This window comes from Biomphalaria glabrata, chromosome 9, assembly GCF_947242115.1.
Source record: "Biomphalaria glabrata chromosome 9, xgBioGlab47.1, whole genome shotgun sequence".
NCBI classification, from domain to species: domain Eukaryota; kingdom Metazoa; phylum Mollusca; class Gastropoda; family Planorbidae; genus Biomphalaria; species Biomphalaria glabrata.
The window spans coordinates 45,559,012-45,586,902 of NC_074719.1; the positions used below are offsets into that span (position 1 = coordinate 45,559,012).

Consider the following 27,891-nt stretch of genomic DNA (forward strand, 5'->3'; position numbering starts at 1 on the left):
CCGAAAACCTATCCACCAGCTATGAGGTTAGGGGTGGGGCTTGCTGGGTGAACCACAGGTGGACGTATCGACACAGGTGAGTGGCCGAAATCAATCTCTATCCCTCAATGGACCTCATTCACCAATCGTAAATAAACACATTTAGCCACGTCATAATATTGATAAAACAATGAAAAAATACGTATCACGTGACAGCCACTATGGATTACATAATTTGTATAGAAGATATACAGGGGCGTAGCTAGGAATTTTAAAACATTTGAGGGCGCGGGGGGGCTCGACCTCTTAGGGGGGCCCTGTATTTTACATAATATTTAATGTAAAAAGCACTCATTTGGGGCTCCACTCTAGTGGGGGCCCGGAGGGATTTTCAAATTCTCCCCCCCCTAGATACGCCACTGAAGATATATAGAATCACGTGGCTAAATGTTGTTTGTTTACGATTGGTGAATGAGGTCCATTAAATGTTACTTTGGTTTAAAAAAAAGACAGGGTGGTGATGTAGCGGATGTTCAAACATCCTCCCTCGGTCATAGCTTAAGAAAACTAGAGTTGGCACTTTTTTTTCAACAGAACTTTTAAAGTCATTGTTTAGACCTGTTGGTCACTGGTCTTTACCACTTGGCAACGAGCTGTTGGTCTAAACTGGCTACAGGTTGTGACGCTGCAAGTCAGTGTTGAAGCCTTCTGTGACGATTGGTCTAGCTGCGAACCCAGTTCGTCGGGCGTTGCAGCCATGCTCTCTAACTTAAAAGCTACCACACCTAAGTCTGAACGATTAGAAAAACTCGAACCAATTAAATCTTTTGGAATTGGTCACGTGGGTGTCCTTCCGGCTACATTGGGAAATTCTTAAAATATGACGCGAACAAAATGGCATCATTTGATTGGATGTTATAAATAAACGAACACAAAACTCACAACACTTTGGCATGACGTCATCGCACTTCACCGTCATGAGTAAGAGAGAGAGAGAGAGAGAGAGAGAGAGAAAATCTGCTCGCTGTGGGGCTAAATATAGACTTAAATTATCAGAAGATTTGCTTCTATATACAATGTGAAAGCAAGAATTATTTTTTTTTAGCTGCACGAGCTTTTTGTGATATAAAAAGAGTTTTCAGTGAGCGAGTTTATTTTTAGAATGTCATAGCTCACGAAAGTGGGCGTTGTGTCTAAGTGGTGAAGCCCTTCGCTTCCGAACCAATTGGTTCGGGGTTCGAATCTTGTGTAAGACTGGAATTTTGAATTTCGGGATTCTAAGAACGCCCCAACTCTAATGGGTATCTGACTTTAGTTGGAGAAAGTAAAGGCGGTTGATTTGTGCTGGCCACATGACACCCACGCTAACCGTCGGCCATAGAATCAAATGATATTTACATCATCTGCCCTATAGATAGCAAGGTCTGGAAGGGAGACTTTTATAGCCTACGTTAGAGTAATAAAGGTGAATTTATTCTCTGAGACCTAAACCAAATGTACTAAGCGAAAATGTTAGATCTAATGGACTCAGAAAAGTATAAGAATCACAACATGAAGAGTGTATTATTAGCGAGAATTCAATAGCTCCAACAAAACATGTATACTTCTTGGAATCTTTGGGCTTCCATAGGAAATAATGACAGATCCTTCCGAAAGAATCCCAATAACTACGTTCGTCTACAATAGATGACAATGGACAACCCAGTGATCGTCAAGTTTGGACAGTTTATGAACAATTTTAACGTGAACTGTTGTGTAAACCGTAAACTTAGGTTAGTGTCTTATGTGTTGTTGGCAATGTCATCTCTTCAGTACTGAATAAAAAAAATAAAATAATTGCAGCCCTCCTGGATAGACACGAACGCGCTTTATCAATCCGCCAATATATTTTTTTTCTTCTTTTTCTAATTAACATTTTTTTAACAAGGAAATAAAAAAGGGATTGATTAAAAACCTACTGTTTTTTTTTTGTAAAAAAAAAATTATATATGTAAAAAATTAAAACTTATATGGAAGGTATATAAATAAATTAGTTGTAGGTAATAATGTATATTGTATAAGACAATCACCGTTACCAGTCGCGCCTCAACAATCTATAAATCTAGACTAATCTAGGATAGGCCTATAGCCCAACTATAGGACATATAAAGCATATCACATGTTGAGACGCAGCGATAATCAGGAGTTCTAGAATTCACGGGCTAGTTCTCTGATATCGCTTCACTTTCGTCATGAGGGGACTTAATTCTGAATCGTAAAATGATTGCGTATGGATTTTTCAGACAAAAGTATTTTGTGATTAATATCCGGGCGTAGCCGGTGGGTAATATAAGTATGAAATAAATATATAAATATAGATACGACTTTTATACATTTTTATTTTAAATCAATCCCATAATTTTTTGTTTGTTTGGTTACCAGTACTTCAGTGACTCTCAACATTTAGTCCAGCACTTGTTTTCCATCAATATACGAGGCTGGTCAATAATGGCCAACTAACGGAGTTAGGTCCGCGGACTCCATATCTGAGAGACATCTGCTGCAGATTTTTCTCCCCCTTGTTTTCCCACACACTAATTAGAACGAAGGACATGTTGTCAACCCGCGCGTGCCAGCTTACTCACCACTAGCGCCGACGCGCATGCGCCCAGTACGATTTTTTGTTTTCTTTCATTGAACGCCATCTGTCTCCTGATTGGTCGCGGAGGCGGATGGATTTTAAGGTGGGAACGAAGAAGAAGAAGAGAGAGGCTAGTGAATGAGGGGTGTGTGTGTGTGTGTGTGTTCGTCCGCTGTCCAAAATGTCCAACTTAACAAGATTTATAGGGAGACAAAACTGAAGCAATGCGTGGGTGGTGGACGAAGACTTTAGCGTCCATGCAGGAAGATGGCCATTACGTGATGTTGTGGAGGTGATATTTGCTAACGGTGTTCAATACGCCATGATTGTGTAGGCGTCCCTTCATGGTCAGGTTTTCTAAAATGGGAATGGTCAATGAGGAACACATAATTTAGCCGCCTTCGACACCCTAATAATGCATTTACAAGTTGTTGTTTTTTAACAAAGCTTATGTCAACTCACTCTGTCTGTCTGTCTGGTAAAAAATTTGTACACGTTATTTCTCCTACATCCAATCTCGGATCAAGCTGAATTTTCGCACAATTATTTCTTTTACCTGACAACACAAGAATCAATTTAAAAACAAGGTTACAAAGGCAGTTTGTGTGGAAACACAAATTCAAAATCGTTTCACATCTAATTTCACATTCACTTTCACCTACCCCTTGGTCTGCTGGACCTTTGGGGCACCACACATGATCTGTCAGCCTTCTTTCTCCATTCTTCTCTATCATTTGCCTTTGATAGAATTTCATTATGATATTCTTTTTGAAAATATTGAAACCTGCCTTTGTTCCTGCCTGGGTGGACCACTTCGGGGGCCGATTTTGAGTTTGTGTTTCCACACAAACATTCTTTGTAACCTTGTTTTTTAAATAAATGCTTTTAAAAACTGAATATTGTAAAATTCACCTAGATATCCCCCCCCCCCAAACTGTTCCCGATAACGGATAGGATTATAGCGTATTGAGGACGCTAAAATCATGAAATAGCGCTAAACACAAACAATTTGGAAACAAATAGTTTCAATCGCACAGATTTATTATTGTTAGTCTAGATCTATTACACATTTAATGACATGATTGATCCAAACTAATGGATACAAGTAGCCTGTACTTAACAAAAAGCTTTTTTTTTTTTTTTTTTTTTTTTTTTTTTAATGTTATCATTTATAAATAATCGCTCTACTTCGATTCTCTTCTCTTGAGTGTGAATTCATCTCGCACTGTGCTAGCTAGCTATGGCCTCCTTCAGTCTCGAAGCGACTATGGAGCATCTCATGGAAATGAAATGAATGCCTGGGCATTAGCTGTGGTCGCCCACACATCAGTTCCATCACTCTCCACGCAGCTGATGTATCCAAAGGAACGACAGTGCCGATACAGTTTGGGGTCAGAGGCGTCGCAAGTTCTGCCAGGGTGTAGCACTGGGTGCTGCAAACTGCTAATGGGTCGCCAGCTCCTGATTTTTCCTCAGGGTTGACTCCCGAAGCCTTTCCCGTGATTTAGTATAGCTGCAAGGCAACAGAGGTTGGAATTCAGAGTTTTCCTTCTCCTAGGTGGGTAGCCAGCCATGGCTAACGAGGCCCTCCTGCCCGAATCTTACTTGTTAAGGCACCAGTGACTCGCCTTTGCCCCTTCTCCTGTTAGTGAGAACAGTTCAGCCGGACTCAATATCTGAGCCACACGTGAAGGCCAGGAGTTGGACTGGTTGTCAGAGGCTATTTGAGACGCATGCCATTAGGAAGCAGTGTATAGGTAGTGGAGTGCTAACATCCATTACCACTTCCAGCAATGACAACCTCGCGGAACTACAGCCTGTGCACATAGTGGCTATACCCTGCGCATATGCCCGTTCGCATTAAACAAAAGAGTTGCCCCTTCAAGCTATGGTATGAGAAAGGGGCTACTTTGGCCGTTACAAAAAAAAAAAAAAAAAGGGAAACCAAAGCAAGACTTTGCCTTTGTGCCTCTAACACGTTATGGGGCGACCTCCATTTTTTGGCAGTCTATCAATATACGAGGCTGGTCACTACTGGCCAACTAACGGAATTTGGTCCGCGGACTCAAAGTTCACAACAAATTAAAAAAAAAATGTAAAAAAAAAAAATTGTTGTATACGCCTCTGCATCTACCATTATCACAGAGGCGGCCATAAGAGTATGCGGGGACATCATTGAGTTGACATCATATCAGGGCTACAAATCTTCATACGATGGGCTGAAGGTGACAAAAAGATTCTATTTATCGCGGCCTCCCCCCCTAAGGTGCAGGGGCCTAGGCGTCCACCTCTGATTATCACATGATATACGTTCCAACATTCACCTCCCTCATACAGCCAAAAAGAAAAGCCGTAGACGCCTCTGCCTTGACCTACATCACAGCCAAAAGACATGTTGTTTAAGTCTCAGCGTTCTCCTCTCTCGATGTCACCGTGACCGGAACACCAGGAAAAGAAGCAAAATAAAAAAAATAAAAAATGCTTATCTAAAACTATATCTACCAATAATGTAGAAGTTATTTCCCTTATTCGATATCAAACAAATCAATTAATTACCAATGATTGGTTGACTGAGTATTTGTGTCTTGATTCATGTTTTGTTAGGTACAATAAATAATTGTTTAAAGTATCAACTTGATTGGAGAATTCGTGAGGGAGAAATAGCGTTAACAATTATATAAGGGGACTAAACCCAACAAATTTAGCCATGTCTGTGAACACTGAAGAATTACTTTCCCTTGTAGCTATTTAACAAAAGAATTAATTACCAGTATTTAATTGTCTCATTGGTTACTTTTTACAAATTGATTCATGTCTTGTTTATGTCAATGAATAATAGGGCGAAGTGTCTGTCAACTTGATCAGAGAATGGGTCTGGGAAGAAAAAAAGTGTACACACCTTTTACCAGACTGACAGACAGACAGACAGACATAGTTGATGTATAAGTAAACAATGAAATACATATATCAATTTAAATATAAATTTAAATTTTTATATCTAAATTTTCTTCTACTATCTTGCTACCCTAAAAACTTGACGATTTTTTTGTTTCGAATAGATCAATGTAAGACAGAGAAGATGTTCCAGCGTTTAAAAAGTATTACGTCAATAAAATATTGTTTTGATAGTTCCATTCTTTGTTTTCTTTCTGCCCCCGCCGTCTCGATAATCAATGGACTGTATTTAGGAGCCGCTTCGTCCCAGGCCCAAAAGCATTTCAAGTTTAAAGTACAGGACACAGACGAGGTCACCTGCACTCTAGCAGACGGCAACAGAATGGCAGGTTTTTCTGTGAATGGCTCCGTGATGATGCTGTAGAGAAGTAGAGTGACTTGCCCCTGGTACTTAATTAGAGTACATCAGATGACCTAGTTGCCATGGAGACGAAAACATTAACTCATTGTAACCTATTTTACAGGGCATGTGCCTCTCACACGAAACAAAACAATCTTCAATATTGGCATAAGCAAATGTAAATCATGTTTTGAGTGTATGTTAATACGCATGGACTATGTGTGTATGATAATGTGTATGTGTGTGTGTAAGGTTAAAAGTGCAAGAGTTCAAGATAGACATTTGTTTAGACGGAAGGGAACACGTCACAGCAGGAATGTACTTGTCTAAAAATAGATGCAGTCTTCTAGCTCCGCCCAAAACAATGACAGTTGGATTGTTTAAAAATAGAAAGGCTTTTTTATTTCATCGTCTGCTTCAGTAGACAACAGGAAACAGAAACACAACAAAACAACAACATCTGGGTTCAAACTACGATCTTCTTAGTTCTAGAGACACGCTCAAACAAGTATTGTAAGTAAGGAAATACATGTTTTTCAACTAGAGTTTAAGACTAGAGAGTTAAAGGCTGAAGAGTTAAAGACAAGAGAGTTAAAGACAAGAAAGTTAAAGACAAGAGAGTTAAAGAGACCACAGATTTAACAGCTATAGATTCAAAGACTTCATTCTTCTTCGTTCTCATTTTACATGTCGGAGGGTTCAGATCGGTAATCCTATATCTGAGATGAACCGCGCAGTGGTTTCCAGATCAGGCTGTTCTCTGGATAGTTTTTGTTCTATAGGAGGGTTTTGGGGCCAGAGACTTGTTCGGGTCTCTTAATGTAGTACTAAATATGACAGAGTTTGAAGATTATAGACCAGAGAGTTTAGGACTTAAGAATTAAAGTCTAGAAAGTCTAAACCAGCAAGCTTCGGTTAGGAGGGGCTCGTTAGCCTAGGCTGACTACCCACTTAGGAGAAGGAAAACTTTGAATTCAAATATCTGCTTCCTTGCAGCTAAACCCAAACACTGAAAAGGCTTCGGAAAAAATCAGGAGCCGGCGACCCTTAGGCAGTTTGCAGCACTCTGCGCTATGCCCTGGCAGAGTCTGCGATGCCACTGATTCTTGCCGTTCCTTTGAATACATCATCTGTAGAGGGGGGACAACTGCTGTGTGGGCGACATCGTTCCGACGATAGCTAATGTCCAGTCATTGATGTTGCTTCTGGACTGAAATAGGCCATATAACATCCATCCCAGTAACCATAGAGGACTCTGGCCTGCTTCAACACATCCCTCCATTCGGATCTATCCTGGGCCTTTCGTCTCCACGCCCTAACCCCAAGCTGTTGGAGATCTGCCTCCACATCATCAATCCATCGCATTCGGGGTCTGCTTTTGGGTTGCCTGTTTAGAATTTTCGCTCCACTGTTCTCTGACATTCTTTCAAGGTGACCTGCCCAACGTAGTCTGTTCTTTTTTTATTTCGGTCACTATCGGTGGGTCTTCATACAATTGATATATCTCATGGTTAGTGCGTGTCCTCCACCCTGTTTCATCCTGTATGGCACCGTAGATTTTCTAAGAATTTTTCGTTCCAAAGTATTTTGCACAGTTTCGGTTGTCTTTGTTGATGCCAAAGTCTCATTTGCATACATAGCTGCTGGTCTTATGCTTTTGTATATTGTTTTGCTCTTACGTATGCGATTGCATTATTTCATATAAAACATTTAGATAAATAATGGACAGATACAAGATATTATTTTGGTTTATGTCATTACGAATATAAGTTGTTTTCAAATGTAAACAAATCTTTTAATTGAACGTAAATGCAAAATTCCAATTTAAAAAAAATAATTCTTCAGAATCTGGCATATATTATGTATCTTGTATGAGGTGAGAAACTCATCTCCCACGGTCCAATTTAAGTAGGTCAAGGTCATATAGGCGCCCACCTCTTGTTTTGTTGTTTGGTTTAGTAGTCAAATGTTTCTCTTCAGGGGCTTCCGGCCACTCAGCCCACCGTGTCCACAAAGCTGGTCAAGAAATGTTCCGCGGTCCACTTTCTCCTGGCATTAGACAAGAGATTGTTGACCCCTGTGACGTCTGTTGCAAGGTCACAGATAGTGTCGGAAAAACAATTTAAACCACGGCGATCCAATGCTGGACCAAAAAATTGTTCCTTGATTTTTGTTTTTCTTTTTAAACTTCGTTGTATAAATTGGTCTATAACCCTCGTTGTATAAATTGGTCTATAACCCTCGTTGTATAAATTGGTCTATAACCCTCGTTGTATAAATTGGTCTATAACCCTCGTTGTATAATTTGGTCTATAACCCTCGTTGTATAAATTGGTCTATAATCCTCGTTGTTTAAATTGGTCTATAACCCTCGTTGTTTAAATTGGTCTATAACCCTCGTTGTATAAATTGGTCTATAACCATCGTTGTATAAATTGGTCTATAACCCTCGTTGTATAACTTGGTCTATAACCCTCGTTGTATAAATTGGTCTATAACCCTCGTTGTATAAATTGGTCTATAACCCTCGTTGCATAAATTGGTCTATAACCCTCGTTGCATAAATTGGTCTATAACCCTCGTTGTATAAATTGGTCTATAAGCCTCGTTGTATAAATTGGTCTATAACCCTCGTTGTATAAATAGGCTCCAAACGATCATATTATAAATAGCCCTCGACCCAAATGAGGTAGTTCCGAATCTCTGACCTACTTGATAAAAAGTCACGTGACTGGCAATATCTTCCTATGATAAGATGCAGATCTAGATTTAGTGCTAGCCTAGATCTAGTAGACTTACCAAATAATCATACAAATTAGTGAATTATTGTAACATACTTTTTATTACTTACAGATGTATAGATCTAGACTATTTTCATGTTTAAATTACAATGAAATCAATGAGGTCATTAATGTAAACAAGACACCCACGTGACTGAGAAGAGATCCGGAACTACCCCATCGAATAAACTGGTCTCTGACCTTCGTCGTATGAAACAGTCATTGACTAGAACTATACTATATAGTTCGTCCATCGTGGGTTCAATGATGACCACTTTATCATCCAGGGGGGCTGAGGGCTTTGCACTGGGGGTTTTATGCCTCCTCATGTGGCTGGTGAGACCTATGTGAGCCCGGAATGTTCGGCCTCACACTGGGCAGGTTATTCCATCTGGAGCTAGTGTCGTTTGCCTTGCTTTTCTTCTCTGGCGTTTTTCATCTGCCAGCGTTGTTCTTTTTTCCTCAGCAACCTGTGCGCCAGTTTTTTTTGATTCATCAGATATAAATAAATGAACATATGTTGCGGACGGTCGTTGACTTGTAGCACCAAACTGCTGGTAGACAACTAAACCCTTGTTAGTGTATTATATATATCTTTACTAATAAAACTTGAAATGACTTTTATTATAAGATAGACAAACTCAATGTAATATGAGATAAAATAAATGTACTAGACTTAAGTAATAATATTTCCTCACAAAATCTAACTCACTACAATAACACAACACTCCGGTCTCACCTTCTGGAGTCGTCTCCCCTAACTAATACCTAATGATGGCAATGCCACCTATGTTGCATCATTCACAACCAATCGCTAACATTTTTTCACACCGTTACCATAGAAACACACACACACACAAGCATATATGGATCGGTCAATTCCAGTGGAACAGCCAGGCCTGCTGTCTGAATCTACAAGTTGTCGATCGCTTAAACCACAATGCTATGACAGAGGACGTGAAGATCTCCTTTGGAGAGGCCTTATGAGATAGACAATTTATTAATCAGCATCAGATAAAACTTTACGATCATAAGGTTGTCTGTCTACTGTCCTCTGTTGAAGACACGTGTTGGAACATGACTGGGGTCTTAATTTTATATTATTTTTTTTAAGGGGTCTTAATTTCGTACGAATAGTGTACTTACAACAGTCATCCCTGACTAAACAACGAAATTTAGTTTGCAGTTTCTTTATAGACAGCAAATTAAGTAAAAAAAATGGTGTATATACAAAAAAATATTGGGTGTGAAAGACTTTAAAAAATATAACGTGGAAAAAAAAAACATCAGCAACACAGTTCAGCGTCCATACATTTACTTCTGGCAGTGACGTAGTCCTGTTTAGTCATATACTGGGCCTAACTCAGATTTCATTAAGACAATAACAGAATCTAAGCATTATATTCAAAGGGAAACAATACAGCAATAATTTACAAACGCTGTATACTGTAAGGTTATGTCCCTTAAATTAAAAACCATAGATTGGGAAATATCTGATGTCAGAACTCCACACTAGTTATATGTGTATGTAGGGTCGGCTTTTGGGTAATTGGAGGCCCTTGGCGAGGCGAATAGGGAGGCCCTAGGCGTGGTGAATAAAGTGGCCCCAAATGAAATAGAAAAACTATAATTAGGGCCGAAAAATACGCAATGAATTATCAACCGTCCTGAGGCGTCTTGTATCTATATAAAAAAATCAACAAACAAGTTAAATTTATATAGATCTTATAGCTTTGATCACCCTAATGTGCTTCATGTGAGATTTATGATCACCAGGCTAGAAATAACGGTTGGAAATGTCACAAAAAGTAAGAAACAATGATCCTCTAACATCTGTAGTCTAACAGGTTCTTTATGCAGTGGGTGCCCTCGCACTGCGTCGTGAGGGGCAATGCCGTGGCTGATGCTCTAGCACGAGAAGGAGAGCTGGCCGTGCCCACTTTCGAAACACCAACATTCCGATGGTCTAGAGGTGGTAATTTGCATACGGGCGAAATGACTCTGGATCAGAAGAATGTTTTTTTTTGGACATTCCGATGGTCTAGAGCAGTGATTCCCAAAGTGGTCTATATAGACCCCCAGGGGTCTACGAAGACTTCCAAGGGGTCTTCGAAAGCGAAAAAACAAATTGAGATGTCCACGGGGGTCTACGATAATAAATTTCATTTAAGCACGTGCGTGACTTTAATCTTTACATCACATTCATGGAAATCTTTCATACACTAATATATGAATAGTATCTTAGTTAATTCTTAAAATATTTATACTGCTATTCAAATGAAAAATTATTGTATTTAATTTCAATAATTATTTAAATAACTTAATTTTGTAAGTAATGTTTTTCAAAAATTATTACAGGGGTCATTTATTACATTATTACATCCATAGCAACGGATCATAAATCTGCAAAATGACATTTCTAGTGTGGTTGGTGATTCCAGCAATACATATTAATTTTTATTTTAATTGGTTTCAATTTGAATTTTATCAATAAAAAAAGATAGATCTCTAGAACTTAGTAGGTAGTTTTAAATTACTATTTCACTTTTTTAACTCACTACGGATAGAAATTAGTTTTAAAAATATATTGTTACGTATTTCTGAATCTTCTGGCTAGATGTACTAGTAGGCACACAAATAAAAACACTGTAAAGAACTTGACGACTAAACTTTCAGTTTCATATAACTTTATTGACTATTAAATCTAACAATTCGTTACTGTAACATGTAGCGTAGAAGACTGTACAATATCTGTCAGTTTACAGTTAGCTATACTTCGTTACAATTCATCTTTCACTTCGTTGCAATTCCTCTCTTCTCAACTTGCATCGAGCCGTATTCCACAGAACAGACCAACGACACACTTCCCAGTGTCGCTCCAGGTCTCCCAAAGCTGAACCAAGTCGTACTCAAGTCTACCGAATCAGAGCCGCACACGTCTTACATCGACTGTATCGACTGTAACGGCTCAAGTCCACTGTAGTTCGCTGTATAGACTTTAACGACAGTAGTCCACTCCAGTTAACTCTACCCTAGTTAACTTGCATCGAGTCGTACACATCTCTCTTCTACTGTCTCGCACAGTAGACAACAGTACCGACGACTCATTCACGACTGACTTTCACATTAACTCTCTGGCTTATATAGAGTCCCTAATCGCTTGTCCAAAGTTGCACAAACACGGCTAGTATCCTCTGGAATAACACGTGAGGAAACGTCACATCCTGTCTTTGTTTATACATGTAGATTCTAGAAAACATTGGCTGCAGTGTCATCTTGCCGGGGTCACAAGTTGTGACCTCTATCTGTCACTGGACATTGCTAGTACCTTCTGGAATAAGACGTAAGGACACGTCACATCCTGTCTTTGTTGATACATGTACATTCCAGAGAACACCCGCTGCTGTGCTATCTCGCCGGGGTCATACGTTGACCTCTACCTATCACTGTCATTTGTAACAATATTGATGAATTTGAAAAATTTGCAAGTTAAACTTGGGGTTTACCGAAAACCAGAAAAACATGGTAAGAGGTCTACGAGACATAAAAGTTTGGGAACCACTGGTCTAGAGGTTAGTTTCGATTGGTGCGTTATCGCTAGGCGGTGGTGTAGAATCCAGAATCACAGGTTCGAGCCTCGGTCGGCGCATGCCCTTATTTTCGTAGCATTTTAATTCACTCCTTTCTCTCTTAAAAACTTGGTCCCTGGTGCTGTTATTCATTTATGTTTAATATATTTATGTATCACATTTGTTTCAGCACCTAGCTTCAACTCTTTATGTTTACGTTGACAGCATTATTGCTCGTACCCACTGAAGCTTCTATATGTAATGTGTTTATGTTGTCCACTTGTCTTTGTGAGAGATATACAATTAGATAGAGCCATTGTTTGTCTAATACATGCCTAACGGCTGTCTGTGTCGGCTCTATCGAAGTTGTTGGTGAATGGATGCTGCGAGGGTAAGGGAGGGGCTAGTTGGGGATTGTGACCTTTGACCACTGGGGGTGGTAATTTGCATACGGGCGAAATGACACTTTTTTTTTGACATTCCGATGGTCTAGACTAGTCTAGAGGTTAGTTCCGCTTGGTGCGTTATCGCTAGGCGCTGGTGTCGAATCCAGAGTCACAGGTTCGAGCCTCGGTGTGTGTGTTTGTCACTACGTGTGTGTGTGTGTGACTACTGCGTTTTTTTTTTTTAATTGTTCATGTGTTTGGCGGTGTGTCAGGGTCGTCCCCATCGTCAATGACTAGAGGTGTAGGAGAGCTAGAGAACTCCTCTAAATCCTCCAACTCCTCCCTTTCCTCTCCCTGTCTTCCCTTTTCCTCTTCCCACCTCAGAACCCTCCCCCCTGGTCGTCAGAGGCGGAGGACAGAGTAAGAGTCCTTTTTCGGCTTGCTTTATTTGGAGAGCTAAGCTCCGATCCAACATGTACGATGGTTTTTAGTTTTTTATGCGTATTGCGTCTCGTGTTACTTTTCTTTTTGCCTGATTTGTTTGGGGGGGAAGGGGATGGTTCTCACACTGTCTTCGCGTGTCTCGGGTGTTGTGTCTTTTTTGTTGCTTTTTACGAGTTCAAACCCGTCTTCATCTACCCCCAGGTAGAGCTTTGATCTGGCCCTTTCCACTATCCCTATTCAGGGCCATCGCATATGTGTTTTTGTTGGCCTCCAGGGGTTTCTCAACGTTTTTTTTTGGGCCCCTTGGGGTGGCCTATTGCAGGGGTCGGCAACCCTTTGAGTCGGAAGAGCCAAAAATTACAATTTACAAATTTCAAAGTTTTTAAAGAGCCACATTTTTTTTTCTTTAAAACATAAATAGTACTCGATGGCGTTGCATGTTTTAGAAAGTTTGGATACATTTGGCTCATAACTTGTTTTTAGTTTCAAACACGGCTCTAAATTTTCATTTTATATTTGGCTTCTTACTTTACTTTTAATTATATTAATGCAAGATAACACTTGCTCGCACGAATATGTCAATCTGATGATAGACAGCTTTCCAAATGCAAACTTCTTTAACTCGCTTTTGCAATATGGAGGACTGTTCCATGCTTCGAATATAAGTGCCTCAACTCGCGGCATTTATTTAAAAGCTGTCCATTTTTTGTTGCGTTACGCACACACATCTCTGGAGTTCTAACTCTTCCAACTTTCAACTCTGTAATTTAACCACTCCACAAACTTTTACTTTTTAAATCAATCAATTGCATGTTTAAAGATCCAGTATCAATTTCAAATGGATCAATGTGGACTTCGTTACTATTTGTGTTGAGAGGATTTACTCTAATGTGTGAATGGTTTCGTCGTTTTTGAATAGTTCAAACTGTCAACAAATTCATCTTTAATTTTATCCAAAACATCGGCTGGGTTTCCCTTTCCTTACAGTTTTAGACTCAACTCATTTAACTTCTCTGTTATATCAACCAAAAAGTAAAATTTTTGCTACCATTTGTCGTTCTCTAATTCAGGGAGATTAATGCCTTTGTCATTTAGAAATGTACTTATTTCATTCAAGCACAAAGCAAAACGTTTCAACACCTTACTTTGGAAAGTCATCGCATTTTATTGTAAATTACAAGGTCGGAATACTGAGTCTCCATTTCGTTAAAGAACTCTTTAAACTGTCGATGGTAAAGTGCTTTTGGCAAGATACTGTTAATTAATCTTGATCATCAAATTCATGACCTCAACTATTTTGGCCGGAAATGTTTGGGCACAAAGCGCTTCTTGGTGCATTTTGCATTGAAACGTAAGAATTTCAAGATTTATTTTGCTTCGATGAATCGTTGTTGCACTTATATTTTATCAGTCATACTTCTGGCTCCATCAGTTGCTAATGAAAAGATTTTATTTAAATCGATCTTATTGTCTTCAAGGTATTTTTGCAAGGCATTCACTCTATTTTCCTCTCTAGTTTGTGACGAGAGCGGTAGCAATCCTAGAAGCTCTTCTTTTAGACCTTGGGAAGACATATATTTGACAAAAAAAAAAGGGCAACTTGTGACTCATTTATAGCCAGTGATAAGACAGAAAAAAAAAACTGAATATCTTTCACCTGCAAATATGTTACATTTCAAGACATGGGGGAGGGATGAGCTGAAAAGCGAGTACGATTGGCTGAGAGATAAAATCGGTGCCTAATCCTCGTTAATCGATTCAGAACGATTTAATTTTTTTAAAGTTTAAAATAAATCCTATTTGCGTATGGAACTAAAGAGCCGCAGCTTAACATCCAAAGAGCCGCATGTGGCTCGCGAGCCGCAGGTTGCCGACCCCTGGCCTATTGGGGCACTGGTTTGACCAATGGTCTTTTTGACAAAACCAGCATTGTTGTCTTCTCCCCGGCGTTGTAGTTAGGACTTTGTAGGTCATGGGGTCCTCTTCATATTTTAGTTGTATGTAGTGGGGTAGCTTGGTGCCTTTGCGGGGCTTAATCCAAGCCACCCACTTGTCACTAGCCCCCAGCCTCAAAGCCTAAATTTTGGAGCCTTCTTCCGCGAGAGTTCCAAAGACCTCAATTTTGTTTTTAGATATGGTGGGTGACACCCAGTGGAGCGTCACCTTGATCTTCACATCCTCCAGGGTGGCAACTTCCACCCTGAAGGTGTCTTCACTTCCGAATGCCCTTCCTATGATCCTGTTCCTCACCACCGGTAAGGAAACACCCAGGAAGCATAGGAAGGGATTCTCAAACCGGTACAGGAAACCCACCTCCTCCGGCCTGAGCCTCAAGGCGGCGAAGATGGACACCATCGAAGCTCTGGCTGCTCCCTGTCAGAACAATGGACCTCATTCACCAATCGTAAACAAACAACATTTTGCCACGTGGTTCTCTATATCTTGTATACAAATTACGCAATCCATAAAGGCTGTCACGTGATACGTAATTTTCATTGTTTTATCAATATTATCATACACAACACTTAAAAAGCTGTTACATGAAAGCCTAGTGAATAGGATTAAGTGGGGGAGAGTTCTTGGGGTGACAGAATTCAAGGACACATTCATAAACCTACACAGCAAACATATCCCACCAAAAGCTAGAGAGATAAGTTATAGACTTATCTTTGGGATGACCCCTATGGTTAGAAGACGAGCAAATGACCGTGAATGTATATTAGGCCATCTTGAAAATGCTGATAATGAGAAACATATGTATTTGGAATGTCCATTATTCCTTCAAGTTAGAAGTACTGTAAGGGACTTATTGGAAGCAAACTGTGGCAATTTTGTAAATGTTAACTTGTCTATTATTTTAAACAAGCTGCCAAAACTAAAAAATAAAATGATACATAACTTTAACTTGATTATTGTTTCCGAATACAGGAATCTTGTTTGGGCTAGTTGGCTCAAATGTCTACATAATAATAAGGTGTTTGATCCTAATCACTTAGAATTGACATTTAGAAAAATAATGGACTTAAGGGTAGAGAATTATCTAGTTTTGATTTTCATATACCTGTACAATGCTCAGGTAGTTTTCCAGAAATTGGGTGTTGAGGGTCAGGGATATCTGATATTGTGTTGATTGTTCTGGAGTAGATGATACTTGTATCATTTTTCAGTCTTTAGGGGGTTCATTGGTTAGGTAGTATGTCTTTGATATTAAATAATATTTCTATTACTATTATTATATTTTTAGGTTAATCACTTTTCAATTGTTTATGATTTAATACTTGTGAATTATGATAACTTACAAATAAAAACATTAAAAAAAAGCCCACAAAAGAGGCAAGATGGCCTATAAAAGAGGCACATAAAGCCCAAAAAAGAGGCAATGAAAAGAGGCCCAAGGATTCCTATGATGATAAAGCTAAAACTAAATAGCGCAAATTCTGAGGTTTCCTTTTTTTTTAAAAAAAAAAAAGCATTCGAAAAAGAGATTGATCCTTTTCAAAACAATTACATCTATTATAAGACTTCGGTTAGGCCAGTAGAGGCGCGGTAGCTGATCGTAAAGCACTTGGCTTCCGAACCGGGGGCCCCGGGTTCGAATCCTGGTGAAGACTGGGATTTTCAACTTCGGAATCATTAGGCGCCTCTGAGTCCACCCAGCTCCAATGGGTACCTGATATTAGTTGGGGAAAAGTAAAGGCGGTTGGTCGTTGTACTGGCCACATGACACCCTCGTTAACCGTAGGCCACAGAAACAGATGACCTTTACATCATCTGCCCTATAGACCACAAGGTCTGAAAGGGGAACTTTTTTTTTGTTTGCTATCAGAAAATGTTGTATTTGATACTAAATTGTAGGAGAAAGTATGCTCTTTTTACACAACACAAATTAAAGGTTATTAATCCAAAAATCAATTTAGTTTAATGGGGGTCAAATCAAGGTTGGCATCGTCAATTAGGAGAGAAAGCGTTAATAACTAAAAAAAAACTATTTCTCTCCCCTAGTAAAATATACATTTTTGTAACAACAGTTCTTTTTATCATTCTTACTGTTGAATGGACATCAGGCAGGTTGGCTGCCTGGTCGTGCGGTTTGCACGCTGGACTGTCGTTCAGATTTATCGATGGTCCCGGGTTCAAACCCTGCCCGCTCCCATCCCCCGTCGTCCTGCGGGAGGTTTGGACTAGGAAGTAATTATCTTCAACTCTGAAGGAACATCCGAAACATGTAAAACAAAACAAACAAACATTCACCAATCGTAAACAAACAATAGCCACGTGATTCTATATATCTTCTATACAAATTATGTAATCCATAGTGGCTGTCACATGAGACGTATTTTTCATTGTCTTATCAATATTATGACGTGGCTAAATGAGCTTATTTACGATTGGTGAATGAGGTCCATTGACGTTTCTAATACTCTTCATTGAGATAACCGTTAACTCTGTAAATATTCAGACGGTGAAAGAAATAATAGTTAGCGCCCCTTAGTTTAGTTTTATTTGACACTTGTAGGATAAGACACTTCTGGAGAATATTCCTTTTTTTTTCTTATCGATTCAACAGAAAGATGTTGATTATAGCTTTGTTATCAGCCGTTACCTGAATATCAGTTTATCAATCAATATAGAGATTTTCAACAATGGCGTAAAAAAAGTATTAAAAGCTAGCCTTTTTTTTTAAAAGATCTATCCTGTGTACAAAATAAAGAATGTGTCGAAATGTGATATATATATTTAAAATGTGTATCCCGCGGCTTTAGGAAGTGACCTCCAGCTGTCTCGTTCTGAGGCCGCATGCAACCAGCTGCTCTCTTCTATGTCAGCTAAGGCAAGGCCTACGCTTATCTTTGAAACGTTTCCGTGGGGCGCCTCTGTTACGTCGACCACCTTTTAGCTCACCAAAAAAGACTGCCTTTGGCATACGTTCTTCTCCCATAAATGATTCGTGCTCTGCCCAGAGTAGCTGTCATACCAGAAGAAGTCCCTCTATACTGTTTATACCGGCGTTCTCAAGAACATCATTGTTTGTAGTGCGGTCTTGCCACCGTATGTCCTTGATGGAGCGCAAGCGGGATACACATTTGAGACCAAAAGAAAATCCGCTGCCTAGGACAGACGCAAACGGCGAAAAGAAAATCTAAATCGACCAACTGCGGACAATGGTTAAGCTTGCCATGGATGTGGCAAAATATGTAGGTCACAGCTGGGGGCTGCGTAGCCACGGGAAATAGTGCATTCCTCACTAATCTTCGGACTCGAAGACAAGCCTAATTATTATAATTATTTTTAAAAAGTTATAAGATAATTTTTGTAACTGTACGTTTTAGCACTGCAGAATCACATTTTCTAGGATCTTCCGTTTTTAGCAGGGGCGGACTGGCCCAGTGGGCATTCGGGCCAATGCCCGGTGGGCCGGTACCCAAATGGGCCGGTAGGACCACAATTGTCATCTTCTTTTTTTAAATGACGTATTGTATAAGATAAGGGGCCGCATGGATGCCGCTATGGCACCCTCTGACGTAGTTAAAAAACAAAATAATCTGTTACAGACTCTACTAGGGCCGACTAGTTTAATTTAACACATTTTCCGAAACAATGTAATAGCCTATATCCGTAGACCAGGGGTTCTCAACCTGTGGGTCGCGACCCCCTATGAGGTCGATTGACGATTTGCCAGGGGTCGCCTAAGACCATCGAAAATATGGATTGTTATTGTCTATTCCTATATTGCAATATGTGTGTGTGTGTGGGGGGGGGGGTCACGGCAGCGTGGGGGATTGTAAAAAGGGGTCGCCGAGCATAAAAGGTTGAGAACCGCTGCCGTAGACAGAGCTTCATCCTTTTAGGGCCTACATACTAAGTGATCGAAACGCAACACAAGCCATATGTTTCTTATACAAAAAAATATAGACTTCACTGTATGAATGCATATCGATACATTATCAAAACCTAGAATAATCATTTTGACGACAGGGAGACAGAATTTGTGGGCCGGATTGTATAGAAATGCCAAGGCCGAGTTTGACACCCAGTCCGCCCCTGGTTTGTAACTTGGTTTTTGTTTTTTAAGGAAGTTGGCAAAACGGAAGTTCCATTTCGCGACCTTGACATTGTCTAGTCCATCGTGACATTACCCAATACTTTAATATCAAGCAGTGTTTCTTAAACTTTTTTTGTCTGCCGGCACAGTAAACAAACTACAAAAATGTCGCGGCACACTACGAAGGGCAACAGTTTTTTTTTATAATAAAAAGAAAAAAAAAGATTTTACCAGTTTTTAAATATTACATTTAATGTGAAGGGTGTGCCTGTTTTTTGAGAGCAAATGCGATCTAATCGAGGCTCCAGAGTCGACAAACAAACTTGCATTTCATCGTCTATTGTAAGAAGTCTCTCTCTTTTCTTAGATTTGATTTCAGTCAGTGCTGAAAATCCAAACTCACAAAGCCACGAAGATGAAAATGGAAGAATTTTTTTGATTGCTTTTAAACTGATTGCAGCATATATCTTGTTGACTGAAATCCAAAACATATCCAGGCTTTTCTCTGCAAAACTTGACTTAAGAACTGCCTCATTTTTTAAATCAATATGCTGCTCTGCTTCTTCAGTAGTCAGATTTGTAGCTTCATTGTTTCCAAATGAAGAGCTGACCCATCCATACTCATTACTTCTAACTGTTGCTGCAATGCTGACTGCAGGTGTGTCAAAGTGTCCAGAATTTCGGGGGTGATTTCTTTAGTTGAAGCATATTCATTGTAAGTAGGAAAGCAGTCGAAGACTCCTTTCGAGATCTTACTTTGCCACAATTTTTCACCAAATGACTTCAGTTTGGAGGATGCAGTGATGATGGTTTCTGATGGTCCTTGAAGACTTAAATTCAATTAATTTAATTTGTCAAATAAATCAGAGAGAAATGTCACCTTAACCCACCAGATCTTGTCATGAATAGAAAATCCAAAGTCTTTTTTTTCAGCCTCCAAGAATGAAATCAGCTTAACCTTGAGTTGGACGACACGCTTTAACACTTTTCCCCTGGAGAGCCAACGAACGTTGGTGTGATACAGAAGACATTTGTAGTCTGAATCCATTACTTCACAGAGCTGAGAGAAAAGTTGGGATGCAAGTGGTCGAGATTTGATAAAGAATACAACTTCAATCACTTGATCCAGAGCAGACATCAAATCTTTCGGTAAAGATTTGAAGGCAAAAGCTTCTCTGTGGATCATGCAGTGAACAACTAATACATTTGGATTTTCTTGACGCACAAGAGTGACGAATCCCTTTCTATTTCCCTGCAACGAAGGACAGCCATCGGTGCAAACGCAGACACAGTTTTTGCCACTGTAGCTTGAAGAGCAAAATGTTTTCGGTCACCACTTTGAAAATATCTTCGCCTTTGGTCGTAGTTGGTAAGTCTTTGCAAAATAAGAATTCGTTGACACATTTTTCATCCTTTATGAACCGAATAAAAGCTAGCAGCTGGGATTTGCCGCTAACGTCAGTGGACTCATCAACTTGAAGAGACCAAAGCAGAGACACTTTTTGAGGCATCTGGTCCAAGGATGGTTTCAACAACTATTAGAAAGCGGCGCAATGACTGATACAGCCTCTGTGTGTGCTTTCTTGTGTTTTGCTAATAACTGAGCAACCTTATAACTTGCAATCAATCCCTTTTCTGGCAGCGTTAGGTACTTCGTAAGTTTCTTAGCTTGTTTATTTTGTTGAGCGTTGATGTTTTCAAAGTATTTCTTTTCGGTTGTGATTTTACCGCTGGATATTTTGTTTCCAAGTGTCTCTTCAATTTGCTTGGAACAAGCGCCTAATTCGACAGAGTTGCATTGCAGATTAGACAGAATGACCATGGAGCATCTTCAGGTCCCGAAGATATGAAACCATATTCGATGTCATCTTCTTTGTATCTTCGTTTGGTTCCTTGCTTTTCATTTAACGCTTTCGCAGTTTCATTCTTGCTAACGTATTTCTCCATGGATAATAATGAATAAGGCTTAGTGATAACTTGTTATTATTAGCATACACATAAACAATTTACATGAAACGCATCGCTTATTATTATCGCTACCAATTCAAGAACTGCTGTGCGTCTGCTAAGGCGGCCAACTTTTATTCATTATAATAATATATGTATGGTGGACAATTTTATAACTGGTCGTTGCAAGTGGGGATGTCATCGCAACGTAAATTAAAAATTTAATAGTAGGCAGACCTGCGTAACGCTGCACGTGTGGCGTTCTGAAAAGTCCCGCGGCACACCTGAAAATCTTCGGCGGCACACTAGTGTGCCGCGGCACACAGTTTGAGAAACACTGAGCTAGGGCAATGGACCTATTTCTTTTTTTTTATGCAGATCAGGCTCACTTTCAAGGTCACCGTGACGTTTATGTCCGTCTTTATAAGTACTGTGAACCTTTCACCCCCCTTTTTTCCATCTATGACTGCGGTTCTCAACCTTTTATGCTCGGCGACCCCTTTTTACAATCCCCCACCCTTCTGCTCCCCCCCCCCCGCTCACACATACAACAATAGAAGAATAGACAATAACAATTCATTTTTTCGATGGTCTTTGGCGACCCCTGGCAAATCGTCAATCAACCCCCCCCCCCCCCCCAAAAGGGGTCTCGACCCACAGGTTGAGAGCCCCTGATCTATGACATTGTGTCACTATGACTCTTTGAACCGGGAATTCCTAAATGGTTCGAATGCATCAATTAATCCCAGTAGAGGACGGTATCTTCGATTGTAAGATTGATAAGGGTTAGGTCCCGTGCACTTTGATAAAGACTTAAAGATGCGGCATGCTTGGGTTAATTATTAATTACATTTCTCTGTGAGCCTTCTGCTGTGACTGACCTAACAGGGTTATCCTTCTTGTTACTGTGGCCAACACAATAGACGTCACACGTGACGTAACCTCTTACGTGGACACGCCCTTAATTTTCTATTGGGCCTATTGCAGGAGTTCTCAACCTGTGGGTCGCGACCCCCCTTGGGGGTCGATAGACGATTTGCCAGGGGTCGCCTAAGACCATCGAAAATATAGATTGTTATTGTCTACTCTTCTATTTCTGTATGTGTGTGTTGGGGGGGGGAGGTCGCGGCAGAGAGGGGGATTGTAAAAAGGGGTCGCCGAGCTTAAAAGGTTGAGAACCGCTGGCCTATTGGATTCTTTTCAATTACGACGTTATAGACAATGTATAATGCTTCCTCTGTTTACATTGTTCTTTCCAATTGCTTAATTGGTTTCTAATTTTAACCTCGTATCTGGCATACTGGGCACAATAGTTTAAATTCGTGCCCCGAGCTCGCGTCTGCATTGCCAGGTAGGCTTCAAGGAGATTGTGGCAACATTCGGAAGACAATTTTGGGTCCGAAACAAATGCTCCGGATGGAAACGGTGGCTTTCGGTAAGTTTACGATCACTCAGCAACAGCGACATCATCAACAACAACAATAACAACATCAATAACAACACCAATAACAAAAGTTCTAACAACTACAACATCAAAGACATCAATAAAAACTACAACTATAAAAAATAGCAATAACAAAACAACTTCTGTTATAACAACAGCAATGACAACTACAGCTATAAAAATGCAATAACTAAAGCTATAAAATAACACACAAAAGAAACTACAGCTATAACAAGAGCGATAGCAACTACAGCTATAAAAAAAATAGCAATAAAAATACAGCTATAACAAAAGCAATAACAACAACAGCGACAGTAACAACTATAACAACTATTAACAACAACAGAAAAAAGTTTGTTTTATAATAGTACGATATTGCCAATTAAACTAAAGCGCACGCGGTTTAAGTCATTTTATTCCTGATTATTCAATAAGACGTAGACCTAGATTAAACTACCATTCGTTTTTTTACTTGAGAACATTTTGATTTCAAAAACACACGCGGGAGCAATACTCACACATATTAATGTCTTAAGCAATCAATTAGATACTAAAATTTTGCCAAGTCATTGGTTTTCCTGTCTGATTCAGGAAACCCATTCCATGCTCAAATAACACTAGGGCAGAAGGAGCACTTGCACGAACCTTTCCTGGCATACGGAATAAGACATGTGCCTTTGAGTCTTTAGAAGTATTCTATTAAGTTGTGTTTTTGTATTATGTTTTTTTTTTGTGGTTTAGTTTTCATACCAGCGATGGATCATGGATGTGGCAAAGTATGTAGGTCGCAGCTGGGGCTGCGTAGCCAAGGAAAATACTGCATTTCTCATTAATCTTCGGACTCGAAAGAAAAGCCTTATTATTATTATTATTATTATTATTATTATTTATGTATTAGTTGCCTTATGGATTATGAATTGGCAGTATTATGGATTATGTGTCAGGTAGTGTGTTCCAACTGATCTATGTTTATTTTTCTTTTATTCATAATTTAGAAAAGCAAGTTTAAATCACAAATTAATTTTACCATTCATTTTTATTTGAATCCAGTAGCTATACTGCATTCCTACAAGAAAATAAAGTAGAAGCTTAATATAATGTAACTTAAAATAAACCCTTTATTTATTATATTAGCATCATCGCTTGGCCTGTTAATAGTCGCAGTGGTGTCTCACTATAGCTCAACCAAGTTCGTTAAAAGGACACTCTTCCATTGCGGCCCAGTTCGTCTTCATACCGGATGGTTCTCTACTTCTAGTGTGACATGCGCAATGGAGTGCAGATACAGGTAATTGAAAAATATCACAAGTTTTTAATACCTTTGGGGATAGGGGGGTGCGCGTGTTTGGCATGTGTGTGTGCAAGATCATTTAAAGCCGTTTCTGACTTTCCAAATGTTGTGGTCCGTGGAAGGGGCGGCTGCGGACTGGGTGCTAAAGTAGGCCCTAAAAAAAATCAGGACCCACAAATTGCATGCCATATGTAAATAATAGCCACCCAGTCGTAATTGTTCTCGTTAATATGTAAAGTTTGACAATGCATTCAAAACGTATTTATACATGAGTTAACTTCCCTTGTTTCTACTTTAAATGGTAGACCGGATGTAGAATAAATGTGTAGAGAGATGTTGTTGATAGTCTTTGACCTGTAGCACCAAACTGCTGGCAGACAACAAAACCGTATTTAACTTGTAAAAACGTGAAATAACCTATTTGTTAACAAAACAAAATAATTTTAATTACAATCTAGACAATCGAACTACCGATGAAATGGAATAAATGTAGTATGTTTAAGTAATAATATAAAATGTATTTTAACTAAGTAGGTCGCAGTTGGGGCTGCGTAGCCACGGAAAATACTACATTCCCCATTAATCTTCGGACTCGAAGAGCCATTAGTGAATGGAATGGGTTGCCTGAATCAGCCAGGAAAACCAACGACTTGGCAGGGTTATAGTCACATAACCAGATTGATACATGAAATGACGTAATTATCTAATAGTTATCTATAATAATAAGAAGAAAATAAGACTATTACATTATTATCTTATATCGATATATTATGTGCTCTTAGTGGAAAAAACGCGAACATTTTAAACAAATGCGAATACAAAAGTCAAGGCACAGTTGAAGCAGTATATGCCGATTTAAAGTTCCCTGGATGGAATAAGAATTAGCTAAGGAACAAAGCAGCAGCCAGTTGAAGTAGATCTCCTTCAGAGAAGCAAGAGATGGATAGGTCACACTCCTATTAGACTTGCATCCGACATAACAAGGCAAGTTCTAGCCTGGAACCCACACACACACACACAAGAAGAGGGGACGGCCCAGGAACACATGGCGCCACTATTTGGAAGCAGACGCCAAGCAGTTGGACAAGACGTGAGAACAGTTGGGAGAGACTCGCCCAGAACCGAGATGCCTGGAGGAAGCTGGTTGGTGGCCTATGCACCAGAAGGGACCACAGGCAGAGATGAGATGAGATAGCTGGTGGTTGTAATAAGTCGCCAATACAGATTAGGTTTTTATAGCCATATTAAAAAAGTAGAATGAATGGGTGAAAGTGCAACAGGCCTGATGATTACAAATGCCCAAGCCTGTGACTGCAGCCGTGTATCAAGGATTGACTTCTTTAGTCACATGAGAAGATGCAAAAGGAAAAGGCTCCATATCTAAAATGCCACAGTTATATATTTATATATATAGGTTAGAGTCAAGAATAGCGCTATTATAGTAGCCTAATTTTTTAAATTATTTTTTTTTAATGCAATATATTTTTAATTGGTCTTTATTATTTTAGATTTGGCTCCAAGTGTTATGGAATGCTCTATAATATGGAAACGCAATATTGTATACCCACTGGAGGAATTAGTGCTCACCAGGCTATTCCTAATAGCACTGAAGGGGATTTTTATTTCTCAGAAAGTTCTTGTCAATCCTATATGGACTTCAAGTTAGTTTTTTTTTATTCAAATAGCTCTACACCTTTTTAGATTTACTAAGCTATTTCACAAACTCAAATAAAATTACTACTTCAAGGTTCCACAACATCAGACGGTCAAATAAATTAACCAATCACTCTATCACTCTATCTATCTATCTGTCTTATTTCTCTCTCTCTCTCTCAATCTATCTATCTATAGAACTAATGGGTACCTGACATGGGTTGGGAAAAGTAAAGGCAGTTGTGCTGGCCTTATGTCGCCCTCGTTAACCGTGGGCCACAGAAACAGATGACCTTTACATCATCTGTCCTATAAATCGCAAAGTCTGAAAGGGGAACTTTAAATCTATTAGTGTCAAGTTTGCCATTTCTGTAGCAATTGTGGTTTTACAGGGTGGGGTCGCTAGCGCCACGCCAAACCCTCCTCCTTTCTCACCCGGGCTTAAGACCGGCAGATGACGGCCTCAACAGTTAGTAGATGAGAGGCTCAGAGAAGAACAAACAGGCTTCCGAAAAGGCAGATCGTGTGCAGAGCATATCTTCGTTCTACGAAATATCATGGAACAAAGTCTCGAGCACCAACAAAGGCTAACGATCAGTTTCGTAGACTTTAAGAAAGCGTTTAATAGTGTCCACCGAGAATCACTATGGAAAATAGCTAGAGAATACGGTATCCCAGGAAAGTTCGTCAAGATCCTATGACACCTATACAGTCAGTCTAGTTGCTGCATTAAAACAGAAGAGGGAACAACAGAGATTTTTTTTAGCATCGAGACAGGTGTGAGACAGGGGTGTATCTTATCTCCCTTCCTTTTCCTCCTCCTTTGCCCTTGGTATTCCATAGCGTAAACAAAACCGATTGACGGACTTGTACTTTGCCGATGACGTTGCACTACTCGGGGGCTTCAAATAAATGCATTCAAGAAATGACGAAGATCCTAGACAGAGAGGCACCCAAAATTGGCCTCCGCATAAACTTGGATACGACCCAAAATTTTGCAAAATGTGCCCCCCGTCAGATTTGGCGAGTCAATGATTGAAGAGTTGGACAAGTTCACGTACCTTGGCAGCATCATAACCATGATGTAGCGTGCCGAATAGGAAAGGCAGGGAGCATTTTCCAAAGGCTGCAGCCTATTTGGACTAGCCAAGCCATTGGACTCGAGACAAAAATACATCTTCTCAATACAATCATCATTCCAACTGCAACATATGCATGTGAGACATGGAAGTCATCTGTCAAAATTGAGAAAAGACTAAATGTGGCTCAACAAAAATGGCTGAGACGGATTTTGGGAGTCAGTTACACAGATCGGGTCTCAAACAAGGAAACCCTATGCCGAACTGGGAGTCAAACACTTAGTGAGGTTGTGACAGAGCGTCGAGTGAGGTTTGCGGGACATGTTCTACGACAAAATGAACTACGCATACCAAGAGTTGCGATGACATGGGAGGCCAATACGGGAAAGGGCAAACATGGAATTCCTCGTATAACTTGGCGCCACACCTTCATGAAGGACATCAGAACAGTGAACACCAGGTGGGAGGAGGCTTCAGACATTGCTAGATCTTGACAGATCTTTATGGAGACAGCTTGCCGCCCAATGCGTCGAATGGCGCGAGAGGACCTAAGTCTATCTATCTATCTATCTATCTATCTATCTATCTATCTATCTATCTATCTATCTATCTATCTATCTATCTGTCTGTCTGTCTGTCTGTCTTGGTGGTACATAAAGTATATCTATCTATCTATCTATCTATCTATCTATCTATCTATCTATCTATCTATCTATCTATCTATCTATCTATCTATCTATCTATCTGTCTGTCTGTCTGTCTGTCTGTCTGTCTGTCTGTCTGTCTTGGTGGTACATAAAGTATAAAGAATTTTATTTCTGTATTTCAGGATGTACTATAGCGTACGTTACGCCGAGTACACGACCAAACAGGACTACGCCACTGCCAGCAGTGTATGTGAATGTATGGACGCTCGCCTGATGATCGCCGACACTGACCTGCGATGGTCCTCACACTGTGCCCTAGCCACTACCTTGAACGAGTACTGGCTTGGGCTGGACGACAGAATCTCCGAGGACAACTTTGTGTGGGCCAATGGTCAGCCCATCACACCATTGAGGAGACAGATTATATTTTATTATCAGAAACCGAACCAAGATGGTGACTGTGTTTTCCGGATTCCCGGAACCTGTTACATGGACGACACTGACTGCAGCCGGAATTTATCATTTTTATGTGAGCAGCCTCAGTATGAGATATGCCTATAACTTCAAGATATTGATAAATTGTTATTGATTTCCACAATATTTTAATAGATATTCACCAGTTGAGATACATAAATTAATATTATAAAATGACAGTAAAAATAAATGCGTTATTTTTTAAAACTTATTGCATTTTAGCATTAAGAGCATTTAAAA

The 27,891-nt window shown here is 39.7% G+C and overlaps 1 protein-coding gene across 1 annotated transcript; it reads left to right on the top strand.

Moving 5' to 3' along the window:
• LOC106059925 (lectin BRA-3-like) lies at positions 1–27,797 on the top strand. Its single transcript, XM_056039986.1, has 4 exons — positions 1–76; positions 23,642–23,795; positions 25,307–25,459; positions 27,360–27,797. Exons 2-4 carry the CDS (start codon positions 23,779–23,781, stop codon positions 27,736–27,738), a joined length of 549 nt encoding a protein of 182 aa, XP_055895961.1. The 5' UTR covers positions 1–76; positions 23,642–23,778; the 3' UTR covers positions 27,739–27,797.
• Positions 27,798–27,891: the final 94 nt, after the last annotated feature.

Excerpts from the sequence above, each read along its gene's own strand:
- LOC106059925 (XM_056039986.1), top strand. Across the intron at positions 25,460-27,359 it reads CAATCCTATATGGACTTCAA|GATGTACTATAGCGTACGTT; the intron begins GTTAGTTTTTTT and ends TCTGTATTTCAG.